The following is a 26,986-nucleotide window of genomic DNA, read 5'->3' as shown; positions in this document are numbered from 1 at the left end:
ACGGGTCTTCGTCAGCGGGTCAGCAGGGTTTGGAGGTAGTGGGTGCTGTGGTTGTGGAGCCTGATGGCCGATGGTACAAACAACCTTTAAACCACTTTGAGGCTCGAGGTTGGATCAGTCTGCGGCTGAAAGTGCTCCTGAGCTTCCTGAGCTCAGTGTAGAGAGGATGAGAGAGGTTGTCCATGATGGCTTTCAGCTTCCTTTTCATCCTCTTCTCAGTCACAGCCTCCACACTGTCCCGATCCATCCCCACCACCGAGCTGGCCTTTCTCACCAGCTTGCTCAGTTTATTGGCACCGTAAGTCCCGATTGTCTCCTCCCCGTCACACCACAGCGTATAATAAATAAATAAATAAACACATAATGTTCAGTTTGTGTTGATTCAACTGTATGATCTCTTTAGAGGCTGCAGTTTGTGTTACTGTTGAACTTTATTGTTAAAATCCTGCTTCACTCCAGACCAGTAGGTGGCAGTAACAGGACGGCCCCGTTGCCCGGGAGACAAAGAAACAGGAAGTGGTTGTAAAGTGTGGGAGAAAAAGTGTTTTTAGTGTTTTTAGTGTTTTTATTCTCTTTTCTGGATTGTAAATGTGGATCAAACAGCCTCTGATTGCAGTTTGATTCAGCTTTGGCTCACTTGAACTTGTTGGACTGTTGTTCATTTGTTGGAGGTAAAATAGAAACAAACTGCTGATTTCAGGTTAGCTGTTGATGTGGGGATACAGCATTGCATTGTGGGAAATATAACCATTATATATCAAGTAAAATCTAAATAATCTTTATCAGCTTTAGTTCAAAACTGTATCTTCTGTATTATGTTCTGCAGTTTCACTCACCTTCTACATCCTCTGGTTTCAGTAATATATCGATTATTAGCACCATCAGTTAACACGGTGTGTCTGTGAGAGAGCTCCCTGTCTCTGAGCTGGACAACTCATACTTACCTGGCAGGGGAGATACCATGATCAAGAAGGTGGTTCACCCAGGGCGAGGCTCAGCCATTGCACTCCGGTTGAGCTGACCTCTGCGAATTCCCCAAATGTGGGAATCTCGACTGCATAATTTCTGGTAGTGGGGGACTGCGTTCGCGCTCTCCCCTGATAAACATGTTGAAAAGAAATTATCTAAAAACCATTAATGTACAGGAGTCTATCGTCAGGGGTTGTAACTCTTCTCCATATTCTCTCCTGTTGTTGTCAGACAGTAATATACCACACAGAAGTTACACTCACTTATTCAGACTGTTATTATGCTTTATTATTTATTACCAAAATAATTAATTTAAAAAACATGTAAATAATAGATAAAATGGCCTCAGAAGGACCATTACACATGTTAAATAGTTAAATATTAGATAAAATTAAGATTAAAGTTTGATGTTACAATATGAAAATGACGTGAAAAAAAATTAAGTCAGATATAATCTGATATTGACATGATTCGCAGTTAAAATAATTTATAGTATTTAGAAGGAGGATGTTTTTAAATGTGCACTAGCTGCAGTTAGACCTTATGTCCACTAGAGGCTGTCTCAGTCCCTCCAGAAAACCGGAGTTTTTTTGTGATTGTTTCGGGCCAAAATCCTTGATTATGTAGTACGTTTTCTTAAAAAACGCGATGGAATATGCGACAATTTATGCAATTTTATGCAATGAAATTGCGGCTTCATCGCAGAGTTTGTAGCTTTTCGATGACGTTCACGTCGCGTAATTACGTCACTTCATTACGGCAACAGGGGAAAATGGCTGCTCTTGTGTGAAGTAAACGCAACATTTTTCAACTTTCTGCGAAGATATATGTGACTTTTTGCAACGAAAATGCGGGGATTATGAAATCTACAAGCCCCACATATTTTGTGCGGAAATCAGCCATATATTAAGCTGATTATGCATTGAATTATGCGATCGCATAATCGCGTTTTTCTGGAGGGACTGAGAAATTGTCATAAAGAGTTCATTATTTGTTCCCCCGCAGAGGACTCTGTTATTATCAGTATTATAGGTATTATATATATATAAATAGTGATATATATATATATAATATATATATATATATATATATATATATATATATATATATATATAATAGTGATGGACGAAAGTATTGGCACCCCTGGAACTTTTCCAGAAAATGCACCATTTCTCCCAGAAAAGTGTTGCAATTACAAATGTTTTGTTATACACATGTTTATTTCCTTTAAGTGCATTGGAACAACACAAAAAAGCAGAAGAAAAAAGCCAAATTTGACATCATTTTACACAAAAATCGACTGGACAAAATCATTGGCGCCCTACTAAAACTGTGGGTAAATAATTTCATTTCAAGCATGTGATCTTCGTTTAAACTCACCTGTGACAAGTAACAGGTGCTGGCAATATATAGAAATTGAAACTGAAGCCAGTTAGAGTTTATAAAAGTTGACTCAACCTTTGTGTTGCGTGCCTGTGTGTGCCACACCAAGCATGGAGAAGAGAAAGAAGAGCCGAGAATTGTCTGTGGACTTAAGAAGCAAAATTGTGGAAAAATATCAACAATCTCAAGATTACAAGTCAATCTCCAGAGATCTTAAAGTTCCTTTGTCAACTGTGCGCAATATAATCAAGAAGTTTATAACCCATGGAACTGTGGCAAATCTCCCTGGACATGGACAGAAGAGAAAAATTGATGAAAGAATGCAACGCAGGATGTTTCGAATGGTGGATAAACACCCTCAGTCAACTTCCACACAAATTCAGGCTGTCCTGCAGACTCAGGGTGCAACGGTTTTCCCCCCCCCCCAAACTCCTCCTCTATAAAAGAAAAAAAACGATGGGAGGGGGACGGAGAAAAACACCCCCCCCAAAAAAAAAAAAAAAAAAAAAAAAAAAAAAGAAATACATACCTGAGTAAGCCTCAATCCTTCTAGGAGAATGTTTTGTGGACAGATGAGACTAAGGTAGAGCTTTTTAGCAAAGCACGTGATTCTACTGTTTACAGAAAACAGAATGAGGCCTACAAAGAAAAGAACACGGTACCTAGGGTCAAATATGGTGGAGGTTCAAAGATGTTTTGGGGTTGTTTTGCTGCCTCTGGCACTGGGTGCGTAGATTTTGTGGAGACTATCAAAAGATTTTGGCCCGTAATGTGGGGCCTAGTGTCGGAAAGCTGGGTCTGCATCAGAGGTCATGGGTGTTCCAGTAGGACAATGACCCAAAACATACTGCACAAAGCACCCAGAAATGGTTGGAGACAAAGTGCTGGAGAATTCTGAAGTGGGCAGCAATGAGTCCGGATCTAAATCCCATAGAACACCTATGGAAAGATCTCAAAATTTCTGTTGCGAGAAGGCACCCTTCAAATCTGAGGGACCTGGAGCAGTTAGCAAAAGAAGAGTGATCCAAAATTCCAGTTGAGAGGTGTAGGAAACTTGTTGATGGTTATAAGAAGCGATTGGTTTCAGTTATTTTCTCCAAAAGGTGTGCAACCAAATATTAAGTTGAGGGTGCCAATGATTTTGTCCGACCCAATTTTTGAGTTTTGTGTAAAATGATGTCAAATTTGGCTTTTTTCTTCTGCTTTTTTGTGTCGTCCCAATGCACTTAAAGGAAATAAACATGTGTATAACAAAACATTTGTAATTGCAACACTTTTCTGGGAGAAATGGTGCATTTTCTGGAAAGGTTCCAGGGGTGCCAATACTTTCGTCCATGACTGTATCTATATGTATAGAAATAGTTATATCTATAGAGAGAGAGATCACTATTTATATATATATATATATATATATATATATATATATATATATATATATATATTTTATATATATGGTTATATAGTTGCTGAAAGGCTGTTGCCCTGACCCGGAGGTAAAACCTAGTGTGTAGGGCAGTGTGGATGGCAGTGGCAGATCTTGGATCTCTCTCTATGATAACTGTAAGGGGTCCAAGGTGGCCCGGGATGGCCTTTTTGATGTGTTATGACTATCCTTTCAAAACACTTCATCACAATTGGAGTGAGTGCGACAGGCCGATAGTCATTCAGACAGGTCACAGTGTCCTTGTTTGGGAGGGGCACGATGGTGGTGGACTTGAAGCAGGTGGGGTCCGAGGCCTGAGCGAGGGACAGGTTGTAGATGTCTGTTAACACCTCCGTCCGCTCTGATGAGCAAACCCTGAGTGCACGCCCGGGGATGTTATCTGGGTCAGCTGCCTTCCGTGGGTTTGTTCTCCTCAGAGCAGAGCGCACCTCTACCGGTGACGCACAGAGTGGTGGGTCCAGTTTGCCCTCAGTGGCCAGAATCTCTCCCTGTCGGCTGGCGTTGAGGGCCTCGATACGAGCGTAGAACTCGTTGAGCTCACCCGGTAGTGTGACTCTGCTGGTTGAGGCCCCCAAACTCTTCTGTTTGTAGTCTGTGATGTGTTGCAGACCTTGCGTCACGCTCCGGGGATCAGCGGTGGTGTAATATCCCTCCAGCTTCAGTCTGTATTGTCTCTTGTCTCATACTGTACTGTTTAAGCAGTCCTGAAGCACCAGTTCAGATTCTTCATTCCACACTTTAATAGTTTTAGTTTACACTTATACTAGAACATGTGTTTGGACTGGTTCCCTTCAGAGTTTATTATTATTATTATTTTATACATTTAAGAACATTACTTTGTTATTATGGTTTTATTCTTATCACCATAGAATCTGTGGATCATCTCTGCAAGTTGGGTAAAGTTAATGTTTGTGTGTATCTGATTAAACTGAGCTGTGTTTCTCTTTAATTACAGGAGGAAGAATCATTTCAGGAGGTGTGTCCAAACTGTTGACATCGAGAACGGGTAAGCAGCAGTGCAGACCTTCGCTTCATGATTTCTTTTTATATCTTTAAAAACTTCTCAAAACTGCATTTCAACTCCTTTTTTATAATTGTGTTTAATCTGTTGGTGTTTACTAATGCAAAGGCAGATTTTAACATAGTTGTTATTGGTTGGGTGGGTAGCACGAGCCCGTCTGCAGTCCCGTACAGAAATAGCTCCCAGTCAGCTCCTATGAATAACAGCAGAACTGGAGGTGGAAGGTTTTGGCTTTTGCAGCTGACAGATGTTAATGTTAATCTCAGCTTGTCTTACTGCGAGTTACACACCTCTGCTGCTTCAGCGCGTTATCAGGAAACGTGTGCAGCTTTTTAACCCTTTGTTCACTCCTAAGGGAGAATAAAGAACATATTGAGAAGCTATATGCTGTAGCTGATTGTTGTAGAGTGCTGTACTTATGAACAGAGCCGCTGTTGTGGGAACATTTGTGGTTATTTAATATTGTTTTGGGCCTTGATCTTCAACATTTTACAAAGGATGACAGATTTAGATATCAGGTCAATATGTTTAAAGAACCAAGGATGGAAAGAGTGGAGGAATAATTTTGGGAACTGTGTTTTAATTTTCAAAATTCTGATCCTTAAATTCCTTTTAGTTTATTTAGATAAAGTCCATGTGTTTAAAACCCCTATTTACTGTGTGATTTGGGGAAAGTGGTCCTCGATTGCATGTCCTCAGAAGGCAGATAGAGTTTAGCTGAATTATGACAGTTTGTGTTGCTGTTGAACTTTATTGTTAAAATCCTGATTCACTCCAGACCAGCAGGTGGCAGTAACAGGACGGCCCCGTTGCCCGGGAGACAAAGAAACAGGAAGTGGTTGTAAAGTGTGGGAGAAAAAGTGTTTTTAGTGTTTTTAGTGTTTTTAGTTGTTTTTTTCTGGATTGTAAATGTGGATCAAACAGCCTCTGATTGCAGTTTGATTCAGCTTTGTCTCACTTGAACTTGTTGTTGGACTGTTGTTCATTTGTTGGAGGTAAAATAGAAACAAACTGCTGATTTGTGTTAGCTGCTAATGTAGCCATACCGCATTGCATTATGGGAAACATAAACTTTATATATCAAGTAAAATCTAAATAATCTTTATCAGCTTTAGTTGAAAACTGTATCTTCTGTATTATGTTCTGCAGTTTCACTCACCTTCTACATCCTCTGGTTTCAGTAATATATAGCGATTATTAGCACCATCAGTTAACACGGTGTGTCTGTGAGAGAGCTCCCTGTCTCTGAGCTGGACAACTCATACTTACCTGGCAGGGGAGATACCATGATCAAGAAGGTGGTTCACCTTGGGCGAGGCCTGACCATTGCACTCCGGTTGGGTTGACCTCAACGAATTCCCCAAATGTGGGAATCTCGACTGCATAATTTGTGGTAGTGGGGGACTGCGTTCGCGCTGACCCCTGATATACATGTTGAAAAGAAATCATTTAAAGACCATTAATGTGCAGAAATATTTACAGTCAGTGTTTGTAACTCTTCTCCATATTCTCTCCTGTTATTGTCAGACAGTAATATACCACACAGAAGTTACACTCACTTATTCAGACTGTTATTATGCTTTATTATTTATTACCAAAATAATTCATTTAAAAAACATGTAAATAATAAATAAAATTAGCAGTTTGCACATAATTAAAGAATAAAATAATTTATAGTATTTAGAAGGAGGATGTTTTTAAATGTGCACTAGCTGCAGTTAGACCTTATGTCCACTAGAGGCTGTCGGAGCTCCGTTTGTTGTTGAAAGCAGAGAAATTGTCACAAAAAGTTCATTATTTGTTCCCTGCAGAGGATTCTGTTATTATCAGTATTATAGGTGTTTTATATATATATATATATATATTGATATTTACAGTGGGTACGGAAAGTATTCAGACCCCTTTAAATTTTTCACTCTTTGTTTCATTGCAGCCATTTGCTAAAATCAAAAAAGTTCATTTTATTTCTCATTAATGTACACTCAGCACCCCATCTTGACAGGAAAAAACAGAAATGTAGAAATTTTTGCAAATTTATTAAAAAAGAAAAAGTGAAATATCACATGGTCATAAGTATTCAGACCCTTTGCTGTGACACTCATATTTAACTCACATGCTGTCCATTTCTTCTGATCCTCCTTGAGATGGTCCTGCTCCTTCATTGGAGTCTAGCTGTGTTTAATTAAACTGATTGGACTTGATTAGGAAAGGCACACACCTGTCTATATAAGACCTTACAGCTCACAGTGCATGTCAGAGCAAATGAGAATCATGAGGTCGAAGGAACTGCCCAAGGAGCTCAGAGACAGAATTGTGACAAGGCACAGATCTGGCCAAGGTTACAAAAGAATTTCTGCAGCACTCAAGGTTCCTAAGAGCACAGTGGCCTCCATAATCCTTAAATGGAAGAAGTTTGGGACGACCAGAACTCTTCCTAGACCTGGCCGTCCAGCCAAACTGAGCAATCGTGGGAGAAGAGCCTTGGTGAGAGAGGTAAAGAAGAACCCAAAGATCACTGTGGCTGAGCTCCAGAGATGCAGTAGGGAGATGGGAGAAAGTTCCACAAAGTCAACTATCACTGCAGCCCTGCACCAGTCGGGGCTTTATGGCAGAGTGGCCCGACGGAAGCCTCTCCTCAGTGCAAGACATATGAAAGCCGGCATAGAGTTTGCCAAAAAACACATGAAGGACTCCCAGACTATGAGAAATAAGATTCTCTGGTCTGATGAGACCAAGATTTAACTTTTTGGCATTAATTCTAAGCGGTATGTGTGGAGAAAACCAGGCACTGCTCATCACCTGCCCAATACAATCCCAACAGTGAAACATGGTGGTGGCAGCATCAGGCTATGGGGATGTGTTTCAGCTGCAGGGACAGGACGACTGGCTGCAATTGAAGGAAAGATGAATGCGGCCAAGTACAGAGATATCCTGGAAGAAAACCTCTTCCAGAGTGCTCAGGACCTCAGACTGGGCCGAAGGTTCACCTTCCAACAAGACAATAACCCTAAGCACACAGCTAAAATAACAAAGGAGTGGCTTCGGAACAACTCTGTGACCATTCTTGACTGGCCCAGCCAGAGCCCTGACCTAAACCCAATTGAGCATCTCTGGAGAGATCTGAAAATGGCTGTCCACCAACGTTCACCATCCAACCTGACAGAACTGGAGAGGATCTGCAAGGAAGAATGGCAGAGGATCCCCAAATCCAGGTGTGAAAAACCTGTTGCATCATTCCCAAGAAGACTCATGGCTGTAGTAGCTCAAAAGGGTGCTTCTACTCAATACTGAGAAAAGGGTCTGAATACTTATGACCATGTGATATTTCAGTTTTTCTTTTTTAATAAATTTGCAAAAATTTCTACATTTCTGTTTTTTTCTGTCAAGATGGGGTGCTGAGTGTACATTAATGAGAAATAAAATGAACTTTTTTGATTTTAGCAAATGGCTGCAATGAAACAAAGAGTGAAAAATGTAAAGGGGTCTGAATACTTTCCGTACCCACTGTATATATATATAAATAGTGATATATATATATATATATATATATATATATATATAGTGATATTTATTACATGCTTTATTATTTATTACCAAAATAATTCATTTAAAAAAACATGTAAATAATAAATAAAATTAGCAGTTTGCACATAATTAAAGAATAAAATAATGTATAGTATTTAGAAGGAGGATGTTTTTAAATGTGCACTAGCTGCAGTTAGACCTTATGTCCACTAGAGGCTGTCGGAGCTCCGTTTGTTGTTGAAAGCAGAGAAATTGTCATAAAAAGTTCATTATTTGTTTCCTGCAGAGGATTCTGTTATTATCAGTATTATAGGTGTTTTCATATATATATATATATATATATATATATATATATATATATATATAATTAGTGATATTTATGAACAGACAGTTGTTTGGGTTGTGACGTTGCTGAAGGCGTCTGATTGGATTAGGAGACAGCACGTGATCGGGAAGTGGCGACGAGCTGCGTTTGGTAAAGTTATTTCTTTAAACTTTCTTTATTTTTAGCGGTTCTGCGACATTTTCTCCGACTGTAGTTTGTTGTACTTTACTTTACTTTACTTTATTGTTATTGTATTTGTCTCGACTGTGTTCACGTTGTTCCGTCGGGCTGTGAACCGTCAGTGAGGGTCCCGGTGCGGAGAAAGAGCTCCGTACCTCCGACTGTAGTTCAGTATCGCTTCTCGGCCTTTTGGCTAAGATCAAGTGTAGTATCTGTTCTTATCAGTTTAATATCTGATACGTCCCCTACCCGGGGACCATATATTAAATTGATTTTTGGAACTGGGAGATGGAATAGGGGCTTGCTCCGTCCACTCCACGCATCGACCTGGTATTGCAGTACTTCCAGGACCGGTGCACCCCCCCCTCTGATTGTCTAATGTTAATAATCTTAAATATATTAACTGCAGTCAGTTGATGTTGGTTCAACATTATGATTATTTGAGAGGTTGCAGTTTGTGCTGTTGAACTCTGTTGTAAACTATACAGCATATTATAGTTGTTGTTCTCTCAATGTCCTTATGAGATTAATACTTTGTACTTTGTGTGCTACTATTTTAAGACCCAGAGAAGTTCCTGTAATAATGTTTAATGATCCCTCAGACATATTTAATTTAATTCAGGTTCAGCTGATGATACTCTAATGAAATCACACATCAGTGGCTCTCTGTGAACATCTATTGAAGTAAACTGTCAGTAAAAATCTGCTAATATTTTATTGCTCACTTTAGTTTGCAGAGTTTCCTGATGAATGAACGAGCGAATGAATGAACTGTAGTAGAGAGTTAACATTAGGAAACTCTGTTCTGGCTCAAATGTTCAGTTTCTGTTCTCCACTAAATTCAAGAGGTTTATTGTCATATGTACAGTAAGGGGCTGTACTGTTTAAGAGTTTGATGGCCTTGGGGTAAAAACTGTTAGAGAGTCTTGTCGTCCTTGCTTTCACACTCCTGCAGCGCCTGCCTGACGGCACAAGTGTGCAGAGACTGTGTTGTGGGTGTGTATTGTCCTTTATGATGTTGTGGGCCCTCCTGAGGACCCTGGTTGTGTAGATGTCCTGCAGTGATGGGAAGGCTGCTGCAGAGATGAATTGTGCAGTTTTTATGACACGCTGGAGAGCCTTCCTGTCCTGAGCAGTACAGCTGCCACACTGTAACTGAGCCCGTGATGATGCTCTCCACTGTACATCTGTAGAAGTTGCTGAGGATCTTGACTTACCAAATGTCCTCAGCCTGCTTAAGAAGTCTCTGCTGGGCTTCCTTCAGGAGCTGGTGGGTGTGGTGAGACCAGGTGAGGTCCTCACTGATATGGGTTCAGAGGAATTTAAAGTTTGTCACCCTCTCTGCCTCTGTCTCACTGATGTACAGTGGGCAGTGCTGTTCCCTCCCCCCCCTCCTAGGATCAATAATCAGTGTCGTCCGCAGACTTTATGATGCAGGTGTTGGTCTGGGAGGACACACAGTCGTAGGTAAAGAGGGTGTAGAGCAGCGGACTTAGCACGAAGCCCTGGGGGGGTCCCTGTGCTCACAGTTCTGATGCCTGATGTCCGGTTTCCAACTCTGACTGACTGGGGTCTGTCTGTGAGGAAGTTCAGCACCCAGTTACAGAGGGAGGGTGTCAGTCCGAGCATGAGGAGCTTTACAGAGAGCCTGAATGTAATGACTGTTCTGAATGCTGAGCTGTAGTCCATGAAAAACATTCTTACACGTGTCGTTGGCTTCTAAGTGTGTGAGGGCAGTGTGGATGGCAGCGTTGACAGCATCGTCTGTGGAACGATTCTGTCTCTATGATAACTGTAAGGGGTCCAAGGTGGCCCGGGATGGCCTTTTGATGTGTTATGACTATCCTTTCAAAACACTTCATCACAATTGGAGTGAGTGCGACAGGCCGATAGTCATTCAGACAGGTCACAGTGTCCTTGTTTGGGAGGGGCACGATGGTGGTGGACTTGAAGCAGGTGGGGTCCGAGGCCTGAGCGAGGGACAGGTTGTAGATGTCTGTTAACACCTCCGTCAGCTCTGATGAGCAAACCCTGAGTGCACGCCCGGGGATGTTATCTGGGTCAGCTGCCTTCCGTGGGTTTGTTCTCCTCAGAGCGGAGCGCACCTCTACCGGTGACGCACAGAGTGGTGGGTCCAGTTTGCCCTCGGTGGCCAGAATCTCTCCCTGTCGGCTGGCGTTGAGGGCCTCGATACGAGCGTAGAACTCGTTGAGCTCACCCAGTAGTGTGACTCATCTGGTTGAGGCCCCCAAACTCTTCTGTTTGTAGTCTGTGATGTGTTGCAGACCTTGCGTCACGCTCCGGGGATCAGCAGTGGTGTAATATCCCTCCAGCTTCAGTCTGTATTGTCTCTTGTCTCATACTGTACTGTTTAAGCAGTCCTGAAGCACCAGTTCAGATTCTTCATTCCACACTTTAATAGTTTTAGTTTACACTTATACTAGAACATGTGTTTGGACTGGTTCCCTTCAGAGTTTATTATTATTATTATTATTTTATACATTTAAGAACATTACTTTGTTATTATGGTTTTAATCTTATCGCCATAGAATCTGTGGATCATCTCCGCAAGTTGGGTAAAGTTAATGTTTGTGTGTATCTGATTAAACTGAGCTGTGTTTCTCTTTAATTACAGGAGGAAGAATCATTTCAGGAGGTGTGTCCAGACTGTTGACACCGAGAACGGGTAAGCAGCAGTGCAGACCTTCGCTTCATGATTTCCTTTTATATCTTTAAAAACTTCTCAAAACTGCATTTAAAGTCCTTTTTTATAATTGTGTTTAATCTGTTGGTGTTTACTAATGCAAAGGCAGATTTTAACATAGTTGTTATTGGTTGGGTGGGTAGCACGAGCCCGTCTGCAGTCCCGTACAGAAATAGCTCCCAGTCAGCTCCTATGAATAACAGCAGAACTGGAGGTGGAAGGTTTTGGCTTTTGCAGCTGACAGATGTTAATGTTAATCTCAGCTTGTCTTACTGCGAGTTACACACCTCTGCTGCTTCAGCGCGTTATCAGGAAACGTGTGCAGCTTTTTAACCCGTTGTTCACTCCTAAGGGAGAATAAAGAACATATTGAGAAGCTATATGCTGTAGCTGATTGTTGTAGAGTGCTGTACTTATGAACAGAGCCGCTGTTGTGGGAACATTTGTGGTTATTTAATATTGTTTTGGGCCTTGATCTTCAACATTTTACAAAGGATGACAGATTTAGATATCAGGTCAATATGTTTAAAGAACCAAGGATGGAAAGAGTGGAGGAATAATTTTGGGAACTGTGTTTTAATTTTCAAAAATCAGATCCTTAAATTCCTTTTAGTTTATTTAGATAAAGTCCATCTGTTTAAAACCCCCTATTTACTGTGTGATTTGGGGATAGTGGTCCTCGATTGCATGTCCTCAGAAGGCAGATAGAGTTTAGCTGAATTATGACAGTTTGTGTTCTTGAGTCCTCTCTCAGCATCACTGGCACTGCACTTTCCTGGCTAAAATCTTACCTCACAGACCGACAACAATTCATCCATGTCAACAACTGCACCTCCTCCACTGCTCCCCTGTCCCAAGGCGTCCCCCAGGGTTCGGTGCTTGGTCCTCTCCTCTTCATACTCTACCTGCTCCCCATTGGCAACATCATTCGCCACCATGGTCTCCACTTCCACTGTTATGCCGATGACGTCCAGCTTTATATCTCCACCAAATCCATCACCCCGGGCACTCACTCGACTCTCTCCAACTGCCTCACCGACATCAAATCCTGGATGCATTCCAACTTTCTCAAACTCAACTGTGACAAATCAGACCTTATCATTATCGGCCCCAAATCCCTCACCAAAACCACAGACAGTTTCCACCTCACCATTGACAACTCCACCCTGTCTCCATCCCCCCCACAGTCGCAACCTCGGAGTCATCTTTGACACTAACCTCTCCTTTGAACATCACATAAACCTAATCACGAGAACTGCCTTCTTTCATCTCAAGAACATTGCCCGTCTTCGCCCATCACTCTCCTTCTCTGCTGCTGAAACCCTCATCCACGCCTTCATCACCTCCAGAATCGACTACTGCAACAGCATCCTCTATGGCACACCATCCAAAACTCTAAATAAGCTACAATACATCCAAAACTCCGCTGCACGTATGCTCACCCACACCCGCACCCGTGATCACATCACTCCCGTCCTCCAGACCCTCCACTGGCTCCCAGTTCCACAGCGCATTCAGTTCAAAATCCTCCTCCTTACACACAAAGCCCTCCATAACCAGGCTCCTTCCTACCTGACTGACCTGCTCCATCGCCACAATCCATCCCGCAGCCTCCGCTCATCTGAAGCAAACCTCCTGACTCCTCCACCCCCGGACCAAGCACCGAACCTGGGGCGACAGAGCGTTCTCTGTAGCTGCCCCCTCCCTCTGGAACTCTCTCCCCAAACCCATCCGTGACTGTACCGACCTTCCAACATTCAAATCACTGACAAAAACTCACCTTTTTAAAATTGCTTTTAATGCTTAGCTAAGTCTGATGTGTTTTTAATGTTTTACTATTTGATGTTGTTTGGCTGCTTTTATGTTTATTCTATTTTTTATTTTATTTTTCTTATGTAAAGTGTCTTTGAGTATTTAGAAAAGCGCTTATAAATAAAATGTATTATTATTATTATTATTATATATATCTATAAATAGTGATATACCGTATTGATCCGAATATAAGACGATATTTTTTCCCTTGAAAATGCCTGAAAATGACGCCTCGTCTTATATTCGGGGTCTAAGGAGTAACCCATGTAAAACAATAGGTAGCACCATATGAGCGCTTTTCTCTCCGTCAGCGTTTAGTGCAGTGTGACCCTAACGTGATCCTGTAAACAAGCATGTACAGTAAACAAGTCGGCTGGAGTGGGTGTGTTAGCCTGCCGGCGGCAGCGACAGACAGCGACAACGACAGTGCGAGTGAGGAGGAGGAACCCAGTGAAAAGTATTTTTCCGTCTTATATTCGGGTCAATACGGTATATATGTAAATAGTGATATTTATGAACAGACGGTTGTTTGGGTTGTTTTGACCCTGTTTTTGTATCTGTAAAACAGCTCATATGTATTGTGTTGTGTGTTATTGTTTGACATAATTTGTAAATCGAATATTTAAATAAAGTTGATATATTAAAAAAAAAAAAAGTTGTTTGGGTTGTGACGTTGCTGAAAGCGTCTGATTGGATTAGGAGACAGCACGTGATCGGGAAGTGGCGACGAGCCGCGTTTGGTAAAGTTATTTCTTTAAACTTTCTTTATTTTTAGCGATTCTGCGACATTTTCTCCGACTGTAGTTTGTTGTTCTTTACTTTACTTTACTTTACTTTATTGTATTTGTCTCGACTGTGTTCACGTTGTTCCGTCGGGCTGTGAACCGTCAGTGAGGGTCCCGGTGCGGAGAAAGAGCTCCGTACCTCCGACTGTAGTTCAGTATCGCTTCTCGGCCTTTTGGCTAAGATCAAGTGTAGTATCTGTTCTTATCAGTTTAATATCTGATACGTCCCCTACCCGGGGACCATATATTAAATTGATTTTTGGAACTGGGAGATGGAATAGGGGCTTGCTCCGTCCACTCCACGCATCGACCTGGTATTGCAGTACTTCCAGGACCGGTGCACCCCCCTCTGATTGTCTAACATCAATAATCGATATTATAAAGGATGTAGTGAGTTAATAGTAGAGTAGTATCTTGTACAGACTCTGTATGTTGTTGTTAGATTAAACGTTTTAAGAGCATGAGGCTGCAGAGTGGAGACATATTGTTTGCAACTGTTCAGTTAAATGAACAATAAACTTTTGAGTGAGACAAAGAGATTGTAAATGTAAATGTGTTCACTGTCGATATTTTAAAGACTGTAGTTGGTTAACAGTAAAATGCAGTCTAATACAACAGCTCTGTAATAAATCCTCCTCTAATGGAGGTTATAATGTTCAGTTTGTGTTGAACAGTTTTAGAGGGGGATTCAACTGTAAAATCATTTTAGAGGCTGCAGTTTGTGTTGCTGTTGAACTTTATTGTGAAAATCCTGATTCACTCCAGACCAGCAGGTGGCAGTAACAGGACGGCCCCGTTGCCCGGGAGACAAAGAAACAGGAAGTGGTCGTAAAGTGTGGGAGAAAAAGTGTTTTTAGTGTTTTTATTGTTTTTTTTTTTCTGGATTGTAAATGTGGATCAAACAGCCTCTGATTGCAGTTTGATTCAGCTTTGTCTCACTTGAACTTGTTGTTGGACTGTTGTTCATTTGTTGGAGGTAAAATAGAAACAAACTGCTGATTTCAGGTTAGCTGTTGATGTGGGGATACAGCATTGCATTGTGGGAAATATAACCATTATATATCAAGTAAAATCTAAATAATCTTTATCAGCTTTAGTTGAAAACTGTATCTTCTGTATTATGTTCTGCAGTTTCACTCACCTTCTACATCCTCTGGTTTCAGTAATATATCGATTATTAGCACCATCAGTTAACACGGTGTGTCTGTGAGAGAGCTCCCTGTCTCTGAGCTGGACAACTCATACTTACCTGGCAGGGGAGATACCATGATCAAGAAGGTGGTTCACCTTGGGCGAGGCCTGACCATTGCACTCCGGTTGGGTTGACCTCAACGAATTCCCCAAATGTGGGAATCTCGACTGCATAATTTGTGGTAGTGGGGGACTGCGTTCGCGCTGACCCCTGATATACATGTTGATAAGAAAATACAAAAGGATATCTGACAGGTTAAAATACTGCTGCAAACAAAAAACATATATTTATATATATATATATATAAGCACGTGTCTGTGGCTCCTGCGGGTTGAGCAGGTTGTAGTAAGGACATGGTTGGTGGTTCGATCCCCACGTTTAACTGTCCTTCTCTCCAAAGCTCCAGTGCTTTGTCGTGGTAGCTCGCTGCTGTGTGGGTGAATGAGAGGCCCTTTTAAAAAGTATTTTCAAGCTTTTTTTTTTGGAACACTATTTAATAATGACTCTGCAGAGCATGTACACATCATCTACATCTGTGTCTCTAACAGGTAGCTGCACATAACATGTCCTCTCCAGAGATCGCCTCTCTCTCCTGGGGCCACATGAAGGTGAAGGGCTGCTCCTCCAGCTACAAGGACTGCAAGGTCTGGCCCGGAGGCAGTCGGGCCTGGGACTGGAGAGAGACCGGGACCGATGTGAGTGGAACCAGAATCTTAATACATAGGTTTCCTGTTACCTGTAGGTGGCGCTTGTGAGTATGACTGAATATTTGCATGTAGATTAAGTGCAGATTAGAGAACGTACCCTGAAGCTGAAGTGGGGAAGGAGGACATACAACTGTAGCATAACTCACAGGGGTTTCCCCTCTAACAGGGATGACAGTGCTCATGTTATCTAACTCTTTCCCAACGCAGCATCACCCAGGAGTCCAACCTGCTGATCTGGAGGAGGTGCTGAAGAAGGGAATAGACTTGCTGGTCATTGGCAGAGGCATGAGCGAGGCTCTGCAGGTAAAACACCTACAGATGGTCCAATTTATTAGTTAGTTAGTTAAAACAGAATACCCGTCATCAGTTTATGGATTCAACCTCCATTTCAAGTATGTATTGAGAATTACAACAACGCCGTCCCTTCTCTCAGGTTCCCTCCTCCACTGTGGACTTTGTGAAGCAGAAAGGTGTCGATGTCAGAGTCCTGCAGACGGAGAAAGCCGTGGCTGAATACAACAAACTGGCTGGCCAGGGCGCGAAGGTGGGCGGGGTCTTCCACTCCACCTGTTGATGATTTCACCCTCGCCTTGCTGCATCCTCTGGGGTGATCGACGCAGTATGGGGGGGCAGCCCGCAGTGCACAATTGCCTACAGTCTCCGTTGTGCCTCTTGTAGCTCTCAGCGTGACTACAGAGCACTGATTTAGGGTTAGACTGAAACAAGTGGGAAAGCTTTGATTCACGAAGAGTGCTGGCAACTTTAGAAAGCTAATAGAACTCTAGCAGTCTGATATGTATCAGTAAACAGGAGGCCTTGGTGTATCTGACTCCAGCTGCTTTTAGGATGATCAGATCTGTGGAATTCAGGTTGACTGATGTAATTTGAACAGTGACTTATTAAATGTGGTGGACTGTGCAATAGAACACTAACACGGATCACATCAGTGGTGGTGTTAATGATTAATGTATAATACAGTTTTTCTGAGGTGAAAATGTATTTCTGCTTGTTTGCTACACAAAATAAAAAGAGAAACTGAATCATCTCCATCACATGGGTTTGTCTTTATAAGAAACAACAGATGCAAAAATATTCCCCGTACAAACACGCCATGAGGAAGAAATACTGTTGTGCTTCATACAACTCGACCATAAATAAATTTTTTATGCACATCATTTTCCTGCCCTGTGTTCTGAAGAGAAAGAAATTGGTTCACTTTTCTGTCCAGTGTTGAATTCAGAAGGTGAATTATTGTGAATGTAAATATGTACTGACACTAATGAACGTCACATGGCAGATGATGAGCTAACATCCATTTTGATAAATAAAACAAATTAGCCAGGAAGTTTCGTCGGCCTTTCCTTTGTTTTCAGTTTCAGCGTCGGGCGGGTTTGGGCATGATGTAGACTTTGACGGGTTTGCTGAATGGAATGGTTCCCTCTACGGCGGTCTCTGGAGTCGGGAGGCTGTCGATGCTGTCACTCCATCCCAGCTTGGAGGGGGAGGAGAGGGAGGTTGAGGAGGAGCTGTAGGCTAGCAGGAGGCGCACTTCAATCTGAGACGGCTCTGAAAGAGAAAGACGAAAAAGCCTGGTCTCATTTCTCTATTTTGTGCCAACTCGTCTCCATCCGCCTGCCTGTGACACAGAAATTGATCTCAACACGGCATCCTGAAGGACATCTCAATTATTATCACGGAGGGAAGAGTGGCTGTGAGTGAAGATGCACAGGTGGATCATCTGCAGAAGTCTCTGTGATGCATAAAAGGCGTTATAATTGACAGAAGAAGCTGAGCCTCCTCATTGACGTTGCTTTAAAACTACCAGAATATATTTTTCTGTGCTCCCGCTCGCTCAGCAAGGAGGAACAAATGTAACGCCATCAGTATGCGATTGGGGAACACAGCGAGCAGACACAAGATGAGTCAAATCTTTCTTTAACAGCTGTATTTAATCTTCCAGATTTCATGCAGAATTTGAGTTGGAATCTCTGACACAGAAACAGGTGTGTGTGCATTGTACCTGTCCATGCTGTGTGTGACAGGTAAACCTGTGTGATGAGTCTGTGTCTGTCAGGTCCCGGCTTTCTGAAGTCTCCCGGTTTAGGATGGATCACATGACTCTGGCCATCTGGATAAAGAACCTGCAGAGACAGAAACCTTTCAATCTGAGTTGTTTCTTTTTCAGGCATGAGCACCAACAATCAGCAGCAATGACTCATAACACATTTTAGTTCTTTTGAAAAGCTTTCCAGAGCCTACAAAGGTTGGTTAACTGTAATTCAGGAGCTGAACAAAACATCGAGTCAGAAAATGATAGTTATTGTGTTATACACCACACTGACCTGTACTTTCACATTGTTCTGGGGGTCCTGGACGTGCTCTAGCGTTGCATCAATGTCTAGCGCCACCACCAGGCCAGTTGTGAACCTCAGTGGGTTGTCAGACTCTCCTGTCGGCTCTATGATGGTGGCTGTCGCCCGGTGGATCTGTCAATCAACAGGCAAATGTTAATGAAAACAGAAAAGTACTCTATCAACCCACACGTCACTGCTGTTGGGTAGAACATAAACATTTTAACTGATTTCCTTTTTAGGTTGAATGACTCTCATGGTCCTAGAATTAATACTCATGGTCTCCCTGCCTTCCTCCCTTGACTTGTTTATTCATCATTATACCTGTTCAGGCAGTCTCAGCTGCAGCAGGCCGCTCTGTCTCAGGGTCGTCTGGAGGATCTTCACCAGCTCCACTGGTTTACAGGACGACAGCCGGGGCATCAGCTCCAAAAGCTTGTCCACAAAACTGTCCTGGAGGTGGGGCAGCTCTGTCAGAAACAGCCTGGGGGTTGCAGAAAATGTGGAATTAAGAAATAGTGAGAGACAGCAATCAGACGTTGATATTGACCCACAAATCCAGGTAAGGAGTGGGGAGATTCTACCATTAAAAAAAAGCCCTTTAACCAACTGTTCTATAAACAACATACAGAGATTAAAGAAGTTTTTTAGGAAACTCTTCAATGCTTTAGTTGTGCTACTCTGTATCTAGAGGACTCAGAGATCCACCATCAGGTCAATCAGGGTTAAAGATTAAACATGGGGAAGTAACATTCAATTCAGAAACATCTGGAGCTGACCTTTGAAAAGACTCAATGTCCTGCAAAAACTTCTCACAGCTGCTGATGAGAGAATCCAACCTGAAGAGAAAAGACAAACTCAGAAACATCTGCATACAGATGAACTCTTAAATGTATGTGCTGATACACATGGTGTCTGTACTGACCCCTGCCTGGTGCGAGCAGTCAGGATGAGCTGCAGAGCTTTGGCCTGCAGGCGAACATGATGTATAGTGGCCACCTGTCTGCTGTCCAACCCGCTGTATAAAAACTCCAGCTTGTAGGTTTCCTCTAAGATCTGGAAACATAACCACACACACATTTAAACAGACAAAACTCCCCTGAAATACTCTCACAGGCGTGATAATACCAACATGAGAGCGTGCTGACCTGTTGAGCCGCTGCTGTGGCCGTGACGTTCTGTTTGAGGCAGAGAGGGACAGCCATGTTCCACAGCTTGTCCTGCAGAGCCTGAGGAAACATCAAGGTTCTTACTGTGAATCCTTAAACTGATACTAATGTTATATTTACCCCCAAACGCCCTCACATACTAAAACAAGTAACATAAGGCTGCCCAGACAAAATCACACACTACCTTCATGAGCAGCAGCTGGCAGCGCAGGTATGTAGCACAGAAATCTGCTGCTCCTGCAAGCTCTGTCTGCAGCTCCCCCAGCCGCCGCAGGTCTCTAACAGACAGACAGAAAGAAACATTTACATACTCCATCCTCATCTACTGGCCAAAAGTTGCTAATAGATTTCAAAATTAAAATGTCTTGTTTTGTCCACAACCCAAAAGATACAAGAACTTTAATATTCACATTTGAGAAGCTCTACATACAACGCACTCTATTCTCAGACCCTCTGGTCTCAGTGCTGCTGGAGGAGACAACAACGGCCACAGGGGAAAACAACCAAAACCTGGCTGCTGGTTGACAATTACTCGAATACATTGTTCACTATTAGGGTGTATGGTTTTAAAAAATACTTTTTAAAACAACATTTCCTTTAATTTACTCAAAATATCTTGAATGGACAAAATAAAAGCTGCTACATTTAAAGAGTAGAAGTGACAATTACTAGTCAGGAAAAAAGTCTGAATGGATTTAAGTTCCTCTGCTTGCCAATGTCTGTGTGTGTGTGTGTGTGTGTGTGTGTGTGTGTGTGTGTGTGTGTCTGTGTGTGTGTCTGTACCGTATGGTGAAGTCCAGGAGGTCCTGGGCTCCAGGTGCTTCCAGGTTCTGGATGGTGCTGACCCTGTTCAGACTCTGCTGAAGGAAGAGCTGAGCTGATTCCACAGAACCCAAACCACAACGCGAGTCCACCAAGTCCAGACCGTTGCCCGGCAACTAAAACAGAACAGTTACACCATTGACTGTCTTGTAAATGTTGTGTAAAGGGATGTGGTTGGGTCTGTTGGCTGTGGATGTGACTGTGAATTGATCTGGCATTGGAACCGTCTGTATTGTTGACATGGACCGCAGTAATATGACCTTTGACCTTATTCTGAAAACGTACAGTATTCCAGGTCTCACCCTTAGTGGCGGTACGAGGTGCGACAGACTGTCCCTCAGGTAGGAGTAGTGTCTGAAGGTGTGGTCGGAGAACAGCGCCGGCATGGTGGGACACGACTTGGCAGCGTTGAACACCAACACGAGCACCGCGATGTCTGAGATCAACAACCAGAGTTAAGAGAGAAAAACACAGTTCACAGGGTTTAATGTGAAAATAAAAAAACATATTATGGTTCCTAGCAGACTATTTGTGTATAAGTCTTAATGGATGTCTGGAGGGGGTCTTTAACAACCCGTGAACACACTGGCTGTGGTAAAGCTGCATTCATTTTAGTCAGTTTAACATACTGGTGTCTGAAAATGGAAAGAACTGTTGTGACAAATTTAATATCCAGAACCAAACGTATGAACTGCACAGCAAAGGAAGTGATCTGGTTTCTACAAAAAAGGAAAAAAAGTCTTTAGTTTAATTTTATTCATGTTCTCCATATTGAGATTTCCTGGCAGCAGTTTAACCTTTTTATTAAGTGACTGCAAACTTTCACGTTACAAGTCTGTACAATGACAGTCGGATAGGTTCCAGATTTTATGTTTTGTCCCGTTGTCATCGATATTGGCTCGCTTGTGTTAACGTGGCTTTAACGTAAGTGTGTTTTAAGATTTTTATGAAGGATACAGGCCGGATCGTCCATGTCAGGCTCCGGTGTGTCGAAATATGGGTGCGTGCTGAGCAACTCGGGAACCAGCGGCAGCACCAGCGTTGGGTGGCGGGAACCCATGAACTTTAGACACCTGAAGAAAACAAGAAACACAATCAGTCATCAGATCATTCAACACAACAGCAGGACTCTATTCTTCCTTAGCAATGAACACAACGTTCTGATTCGAACATCACTCTGAGTATGGTACCATACTTTCACAACAATCATAAACCTTACACTTCTTTACTAAACTTACAAATGTTGATGTAGTTTGTTGTCAGTTTCATTACTTTTCTTGTTTTGTAACGTGTGCATTTAATTTTAATAACTTTATAGTGACGTGTCCTGTTGTGTGATTCTGGGTGTATTTAGACTACTTGCAATTATATAACGTTATTGTTAATAGAATATTGTTATATACTCACAATAGTTGGTATTAGACTGAAATAATTAACATTTGTGCTAATGCCTTGGGCATAATTCAACTGTGCTGTGACAAATCTTTCCATCATCAACATAGTTAGTAATTTCTGATTGTACACCTACGTTACTATGACAACCAGCAACCACAAACCAAGCACCAATCACCAATATTAGCTGCAGCATCTTTAACAGGATGTCTTACTTCCAGACGGAGTTGCGGTCGGTGGGATACTTGTTGAGGTTCTTCAGCAGCTCCAGCAGAGCCAGTTGGACACACTCTTTAGTGGAGACGTTGGTGTAACAAATTAATTCATGGAGAGCTTCTCTGATGTCACGAGACGAGTCCTGGAGATCGATAGTGATTTCAGCAATGTGTACATATATTTTTGACCTTTGTCTGAATGTGTGTGTGTGCATGTGTGTGTGTGTACCTCCAACACAGCCAGCACAGTGTCCAGCTGGTCCTCCCTGAGTGTTATATGGGTGGAGATTTCTCTCAGCACGTGGATGGACTGCAGCCTCACTTCCTCGATCTCGTCGTTGAACATGTCAACCAGGAAGTCCAGGCACTTTTCGGCAAAGCTGGCAGACGAGCGAGCCAGCTGGCACAACGCCTCCACCGCCGCAATACGGACCTCTGAGGTAATATTAAAGACAGACTCAAATCACAGAGCATTAAATAAGTAAAGCAATGCAGTAAAATCAATAAACCTAGTCCTGAGTAGAAGATATATATTTATATTGTCTCACTTTCTTAGATGTTACATTTTAATTTAGAATTACTGAAAGGTGCTGACAGTGTAAAACCTTGTCACATAAATAAAAACACATACCATGTGGTAAGTAGCCTTAAATACATTTAGTACTGGATGATAAATAAGTTATGAGGTTGCAGATCTTTTTCTACCAAATCGTTATGATACATCAACAAACCACACCTTTGGGCTTGGTTGACATCTGGACCAAAACTATCTGATAAGAAACAAATGCACACTGCACCACATTTCACGTACCAAACATCTCGTCCTCCAGGCCGTGAACGAAAGCACCGCAGGCGCCTGAGGCGATAAGGTTGACAGTGTTTGTGTCCAGTTTCTCCTTGGGGGCATCATCAGCCCACTTCCTGCCAGAGGAGAACTCTCCAGAAGTAAAGAGCTCTTTGGCCCGTTCGTGGGCGGTACGCTTCCTCTGGAAACAGACAAGAGGAGGAAAGGCAGTGAGTGGAGGTGTGCTTATTAACACTCTTTAAATGTCCTTGAAAAGCCTTTATTCAGATGGCTATTTCTCACTTATTTCACCATAAAACAGCCATCTGAATAAAAGGCTTTTCAGCTATTTTGCCAGAAGAGCGTCATGGTCATTTATTTTTAAATAAAGCTGATATCTAATGAACAAACTTGAATCACTCACCCTGAGATCTGACATCAGCTTCTTATCCAACGTTTGCTCCAGAAACTGCGGACTGACCTGCAGCATCGATCCCTGACACACGAGAAAAGATTCAACATGTTTAACTTTTCATTTTGTCTCAATCAAAAGCCCCTTTTCAGACATGAAGTACGTAACACATTAACCCTTAAAAGTCATATTAAAAAGGCATCAAACAGTGAAATTTAATTTACAAAATATGAAGGTAATCAGGCCATTTTTAACAGTTCGAGTATTGTTTTACTAATTGGTCACTTACAGGTGTAACGACACTTCAAATCAAAAGAATCACTTCTCAAGAAAGCCATAAAAGTTGAGGCACATGTCTTAAAGGGGCTGTAGTGACAAACTGCCTTAGAATCGGTAGAAATGTGAGAGTGTAGCATTCTTTATTGTTTTCTCTGTCAATATCTTTTCAACAACTGTCTATAAAAGGTCTCAACTGAAAAGCAGTATTTATAAAGGATGAAAATAACTGTGAAAAACTCAATACTGTGTTTGTTGTCCTGTTGTCTCACCAGTGTTTTGGCAGCCTGCACCCGGACCATCCACGAGCCATCGCTGACCATGTGACTGATCTTCCCAAACGCATCATCAACCAGTCGGATCTCCTCATTGGACGACGGGATGGGCACAATACTGATTGGACAGACAGAACGGGGATCTACAAGTCAGCCAAAGGCACTACAAACTGATGCAGCCAATCAGTTAGTAAACAGACTGATAGTAAGTCAGCCTGAACATCAACATCTTCTCACCTTTCTGGGTACAAATGGCTGAGCACCCAAACCATCTGCACCGCTGCAGAGCGGACCTGCTCATAGTCATCTGACAGCAACCTGCAGGCCTGCAAACACACAAATACACACAAATACAGGTGTTTAACCCTTACAGCCACTGTGAGGAAGCTGTGAGGAAGGTCTGTTCACTCTAGGACTTCCATTACTTTGGCAGGTTTCAGTAAAGATAAATAATGCTATTACCTGGTCATAAATGATCTCATGAATCTTCATTCCTCTCTCATGGAGCTGAAGCTGGAAAACAAACAGTAGCACAGAGAATGAGCTGAGTTATACAAAAAGATTCACCACTGAAATAAAGGTAGACATCACATATCCTTTGATCCAGTTTCACTAACAGCACTATTTGGGGTAATACCAGATACAAGTGGTCTGACCAAACATTAAAGCAGACTTTGTGGCCTTCTGGACCCTATTGGCTTAACAAAAACTTTTCTTTGCTGGAAGTCCTCTCCCCAGTCCCATGAGTCTTGGATCAGTGTTTATATACCATTATCTTTTGTATGAATTTATGTAAAAAAAAACAAGCCAAAACAATTTGAAACATTCCGGTTAACAATGGAAAAAGAAAAAGAAAAAGAGTTTGGGAGGGGTAAAGGTTTTTGGTGAGTAAAGGTGTTGGCGGTGTCCTACCATGGCTTTGAGGGCTGCAGTGCGGACTCTTGGGTCCTGGTCTCCAAAGTAGTCGCTGATGATACTCTGGACGTCCCTCACTCCTCCTGGAGCAACATGTAAAATGACACAAGGCAACAGAACCATGAGAACACATCACACAACCGCTCAAAGCATTATAACGATGCATAAATGGGACCTTTAAGAAGTGATTTTAAAGATTTGAAGTTAACTTGAGTTCTAACTAATGGCAGGCATTTTCAAACCTTGTATATTCAATAGAAACACACATTTCCAATTAATTCTGACACAAAACCAAAGGAAAAAAAACTGTCCTAACAGAATACATGTTCTTGAAGTCTGTTTTTATAAATACATTTTAAAGGCACTGAGGACACATGATTCAGTTTAAGAACAGGCACATATTGTATCTTCAAATAAGGACAGTCACAGTTCAGTCATCTAAACATATTGAGCATTGCAATGGTACAAACCTAATGATATGCCCAATCCCTCGTTGTCTTTGGTCAGAGGAGTGTCCACCATGCCGAGACATCCCAGGAGCTGCAGACACTTGTTCCTCACCCCGAAATACGTATCAGACAGGTGCTGAGAGGAAGAAAGAGAAAAAAGAAAAAGGAGGTTTGATACTTTGTGAAGAAAGTCCTGTTGAATCTGTAAAGAACACTAATGATGAGTACTGTGTACAGACTGTGTGTGTGTCACCTTGCAGGCCACCTCTATGAGCCTCTGTCTGACTGCAGGACTCTCAGGTAGTTGTGTACCAATGACCAGCAGAGTGTCCATCAGCTGGGCTAGGACCTGATGGGACTCTGCAGAACAGAGTGAACACAGACAGACACTTTGTTAACTATTAAAATGTGTGTTTTTGGAGGGGTGGTCTAGTGTTTTTAAAGGTTATATACCAAATTCACTGCCACTAGACCCAAACAAATGGGCACTACGACCACACCAAACTCCACTGACAAAAACAGTAATTTTACGATCTATGGACGGGCATTGCAGACTACCTTAGGCTATAAATGCTGTGGTGGTATTTGTTTATGCTATGTGTAAATCTGTCTTACTCTCATTGCCGAGTGTGTTGATGGCGTCGTCCACGATGCAGTCGGGACTGAAGCCCTGCGTTTTGGACAGCAGACCCAGCAGAGACGCGATCTTCAACCTCACTGAGTTATCAGTCTCCTGGGGAGAGGACAGCATCAGCAGCAGCATCGGTTTATGTGCAATTTATCTCAGTTATTCATGCATATTCCTGGTTACGGATCATAGTTTTTTTACCTTGTAGTAGTGCTCCAGCAGGATCCTGACCACACCCTCCACGCTCTCCGTCTCCACAGGCTTGCGTGCGAAGTGCAGCAGGTACTGCAGGGCATCCGTGGAGTTGGTGGCCTTACAGAGGTCAATGTGCAGAGCTGCAGACTTACTGGGTTTGGACAGACGGAGCTTCTTGGCCGGAGCTTCTTCATGAGGAATCTGTGGGCGTAAAACAGCTGAAACTGAAAAACATTTCTAGAAATAACAAACTCTGATGACAGGTTCAAGTCACACAGCAGACTCTAAATAAAGTCTTTCCTCAGCATGCAACTTTTGGCACTTTAAAGTCATAATGGGAAATTAATTCCATATTTTTGTAGAGGAATGTCTTGTACTACAAACTGGGGACAAATAATCTTGAACCTAGATTAAACAGCCCTACATCTTGTTGTTGAGGACATTTACATAAAGCAGCGGATCAGTTAATAATGAATAAGGTTATAATCTGATCCCCACTCAGTGTTAAAGCCGTGTCAGTGTGAAATACACCTGTCATTAACAACCAGCAGGCAGTAACGTTACAGGCCTCTTGTTTATTCAATTTAACGTTATTTTCCTCTTAAAAGTGAGCTAACATTTAATAACGTACTCATACTGTTAACTCACTGGTGTTCGGGTTAATGTGGGCTCATTAAAGACAACCAGTAGCCCACATTAGATATAAAACTGTCCTCTAACACCTGAGTTTTAGATTATTAGAGATGTTAAGAGTCTCTGCTGTTGGGTTAACGTTAGTTAGCCGCCTAGCATGAGCTAACAGGCTAGTTTAATCAGCTTTAATAATAATTTAATGAGTCCACAGCGAGCAGCAGTAAGAGGCTTTCTCACACTCACCTGTACAACTTTGGAGAATTCCTCGTAAACCCTCTTTTTAAGGTGTGCCGCCATGTTCAGGTGAAGAAAGTGAGTCAAGCTTTCATGCTAAGCAACAACATTGTCTGCTTCTTCTTCTACTGGTCTAAATGGCGGTTGAGCAACCAGCTCGTTAGGTGCACCGCCGCCACCTGCTGGACT

The 26,986-nt window shown here is 42.3% G+C and overlaps 2 protein-coding genes and 5 non-coding genes across 56 annotated transcripts in view; 6 read left to right on the top strand and 1 right to left on the bottom strand.

Annotated features, from left to right (window-relative positions):
• Positions 1 to 17,096, top strand: part of aamdc (adipogenesis associated, Mth938 domain containing) — a 64,627-nt gene extending 47,531 nt beyond the window's left edge. For 20 of the 50 annotated variants that reach the window (XM_051398664.1, XM_051398714.1, XM_051398686.1 and 17 more), the window contains 3 exons: positions 15,889 to 16,035; positions 16,255 to 16,350; positions 16,481 to 17,096. In XM_051398664.1, the coding sequence (XP_051254624.1) occupies positions 15,904 to 16,035; positions 16,255 to 16,350; positions 16,481 to 16,621 (369 nt within the window). In that variant the 5' untranslated portion in view covers positions 15,889 to 15,903 and the 3' untranslated portion in view covers positions 16,622 to 17,096. Of the gene's footprint in view, positions 1 to 4,751; positions 4,803 to 8,755; positions 8,818 to 11,482; positions 11,534 to 14,037; positions 14,104 to 15,888; positions 16,036 to 16,254; positions 16,351 to 16,480 lie in introns of those variants that run through there. The other 30 variants (XM_051398674.1, XM_051398665.1, XM_051398680.1 and 27 more) reach the window with 6 other exon arrangements.
• Positions 937 to 1,100, top strand: LOC127363220 (U1 spliceosomal RNA). Its single transcript, XR_007884712.1, has one exon. It is a non-coding gene; the product is annotated as a U1 spliceosomal RNA (small nuclear RNA).
• On the top strand, positions 6,079 to 6,242 carry LOC127363237 (U1 spliceosomal RNA). Its single transcript, XR_007884729.1, has one exon. It is a non-coding gene; the product is annotated as a U1 spliceosomal RNA (small nuclear RNA).
• Positions 9,021 to 9,211, top strand: LOC127363259 (U2 spliceosomal RNA). The gene has a single exon (XR_007884750.1). It is a non-coding gene; the product is annotated as a U2 spliceosomal RNA (small nuclear RNA).
• On the top strand, positions 14,306 to 14,496 carry LOC127363258 (U2 spliceosomal RNA). The gene has a single exon (XR_007884749.1). It is a non-coding gene; the product is annotated as a U2 spliceosomal RNA (small nuclear RNA).
• LOC127363236 (U1 spliceosomal RNA) lies at positions 15,390 to 15,553 on the top strand. The gene has a single exon (XR_007884728.1). It is a non-coding gene; the product is annotated as a U1 spliceosomal RNA (small nuclear RNA).
• Positions 17,088 to 26,946, bottom strand: ints4 (integrator complex subunit 4). The gene is made up of 24 exons (XM_051398568.1): positions 26,807 to 26,946; positions 25,937 to 26,131; positions 25,723 to 25,840; positions 25,361 to 25,467; positions 25,129 to 25,243; positions 24,656 to 24,741; positions 24,206 to 24,256; positions 23,981 to 24,069; positions 23,741 to 23,861; positions 23,205 to 23,276; positions 22,808 to 22,982; positions 22,226 to 22,431; positions 21,997 to 22,139; positions 21,347 to 21,462; positions 20,692 to 20,825; positions 20,351 to 20,505; positions 19,752 to 19,845; positions 19,547 to 19,627; positions 19,324 to 19,454; positions 19,178 to 19,237; positions 18,723 to 18,882; positions 18,390 to 18,533; positions 18,068 to 18,188; positions 17,088 to 17,613 (listed from the first exon to the last, which is right to left on the bottom strand). The coding sequence occupies exons 1-24, from the start codon at positions 26,858 to 26,860 to the stop codon at positions 17,423 to 17,425; spliced, it is 2,919 nt and encodes a 972-aa protein (XP_051254528.1). The 5' UTR covers positions 26,861 to 26,946; the 3' UTR covers positions 17,088 to 17,422.
• Positions 26,947 to 26,986: the final 40 nt, after the last annotated feature.

Source organism: Dicentrarchus labrax, unplaced genomic scaffold (genome assembly GCF_905237075.1).
Source record: "Dicentrarchus labrax unplaced genomic scaffold, dlabrax2021, whole genome shotgun sequence".
In the NCBI taxonomy this organism is placed as follows: domain Eukaryota; kingdom Metazoa; phylum Chordata; class Actinopteri; family Moronidae; genus Dicentrarchus; species Dicentrarchus labrax.
The sequence above is the reverse complement of the archived record's forward strand: the minus strand, read 5'-3'. Positions and strand labels throughout refer to the sequence as shown.

Excerpts from the sequence above, each read along its gene's own strand:
- ints4 (XM_051398568.1), bottom strand. The coding sequence starts at position 26,860 with ATGGCGGCACACCTTAAAAAGAGGGTTTACGAGGAATTCTCCAAAGTT. Across the intron at positions 25,841-25,936 it reads TGCTGGAGCACTACTACAAG|GAGACTGATAACTCAGTGAG; the intron begins GTAAAAAAACTA and ends TCCTCTCCCCAG. Across the intron at positions 25,468-25,722 it reads CAACACACTCGGCAATGAGA|AGTCCCATCAGGTCCTAGCC; the intron begins GTAAGACAGATT and ends TCTGTTCTGCAG.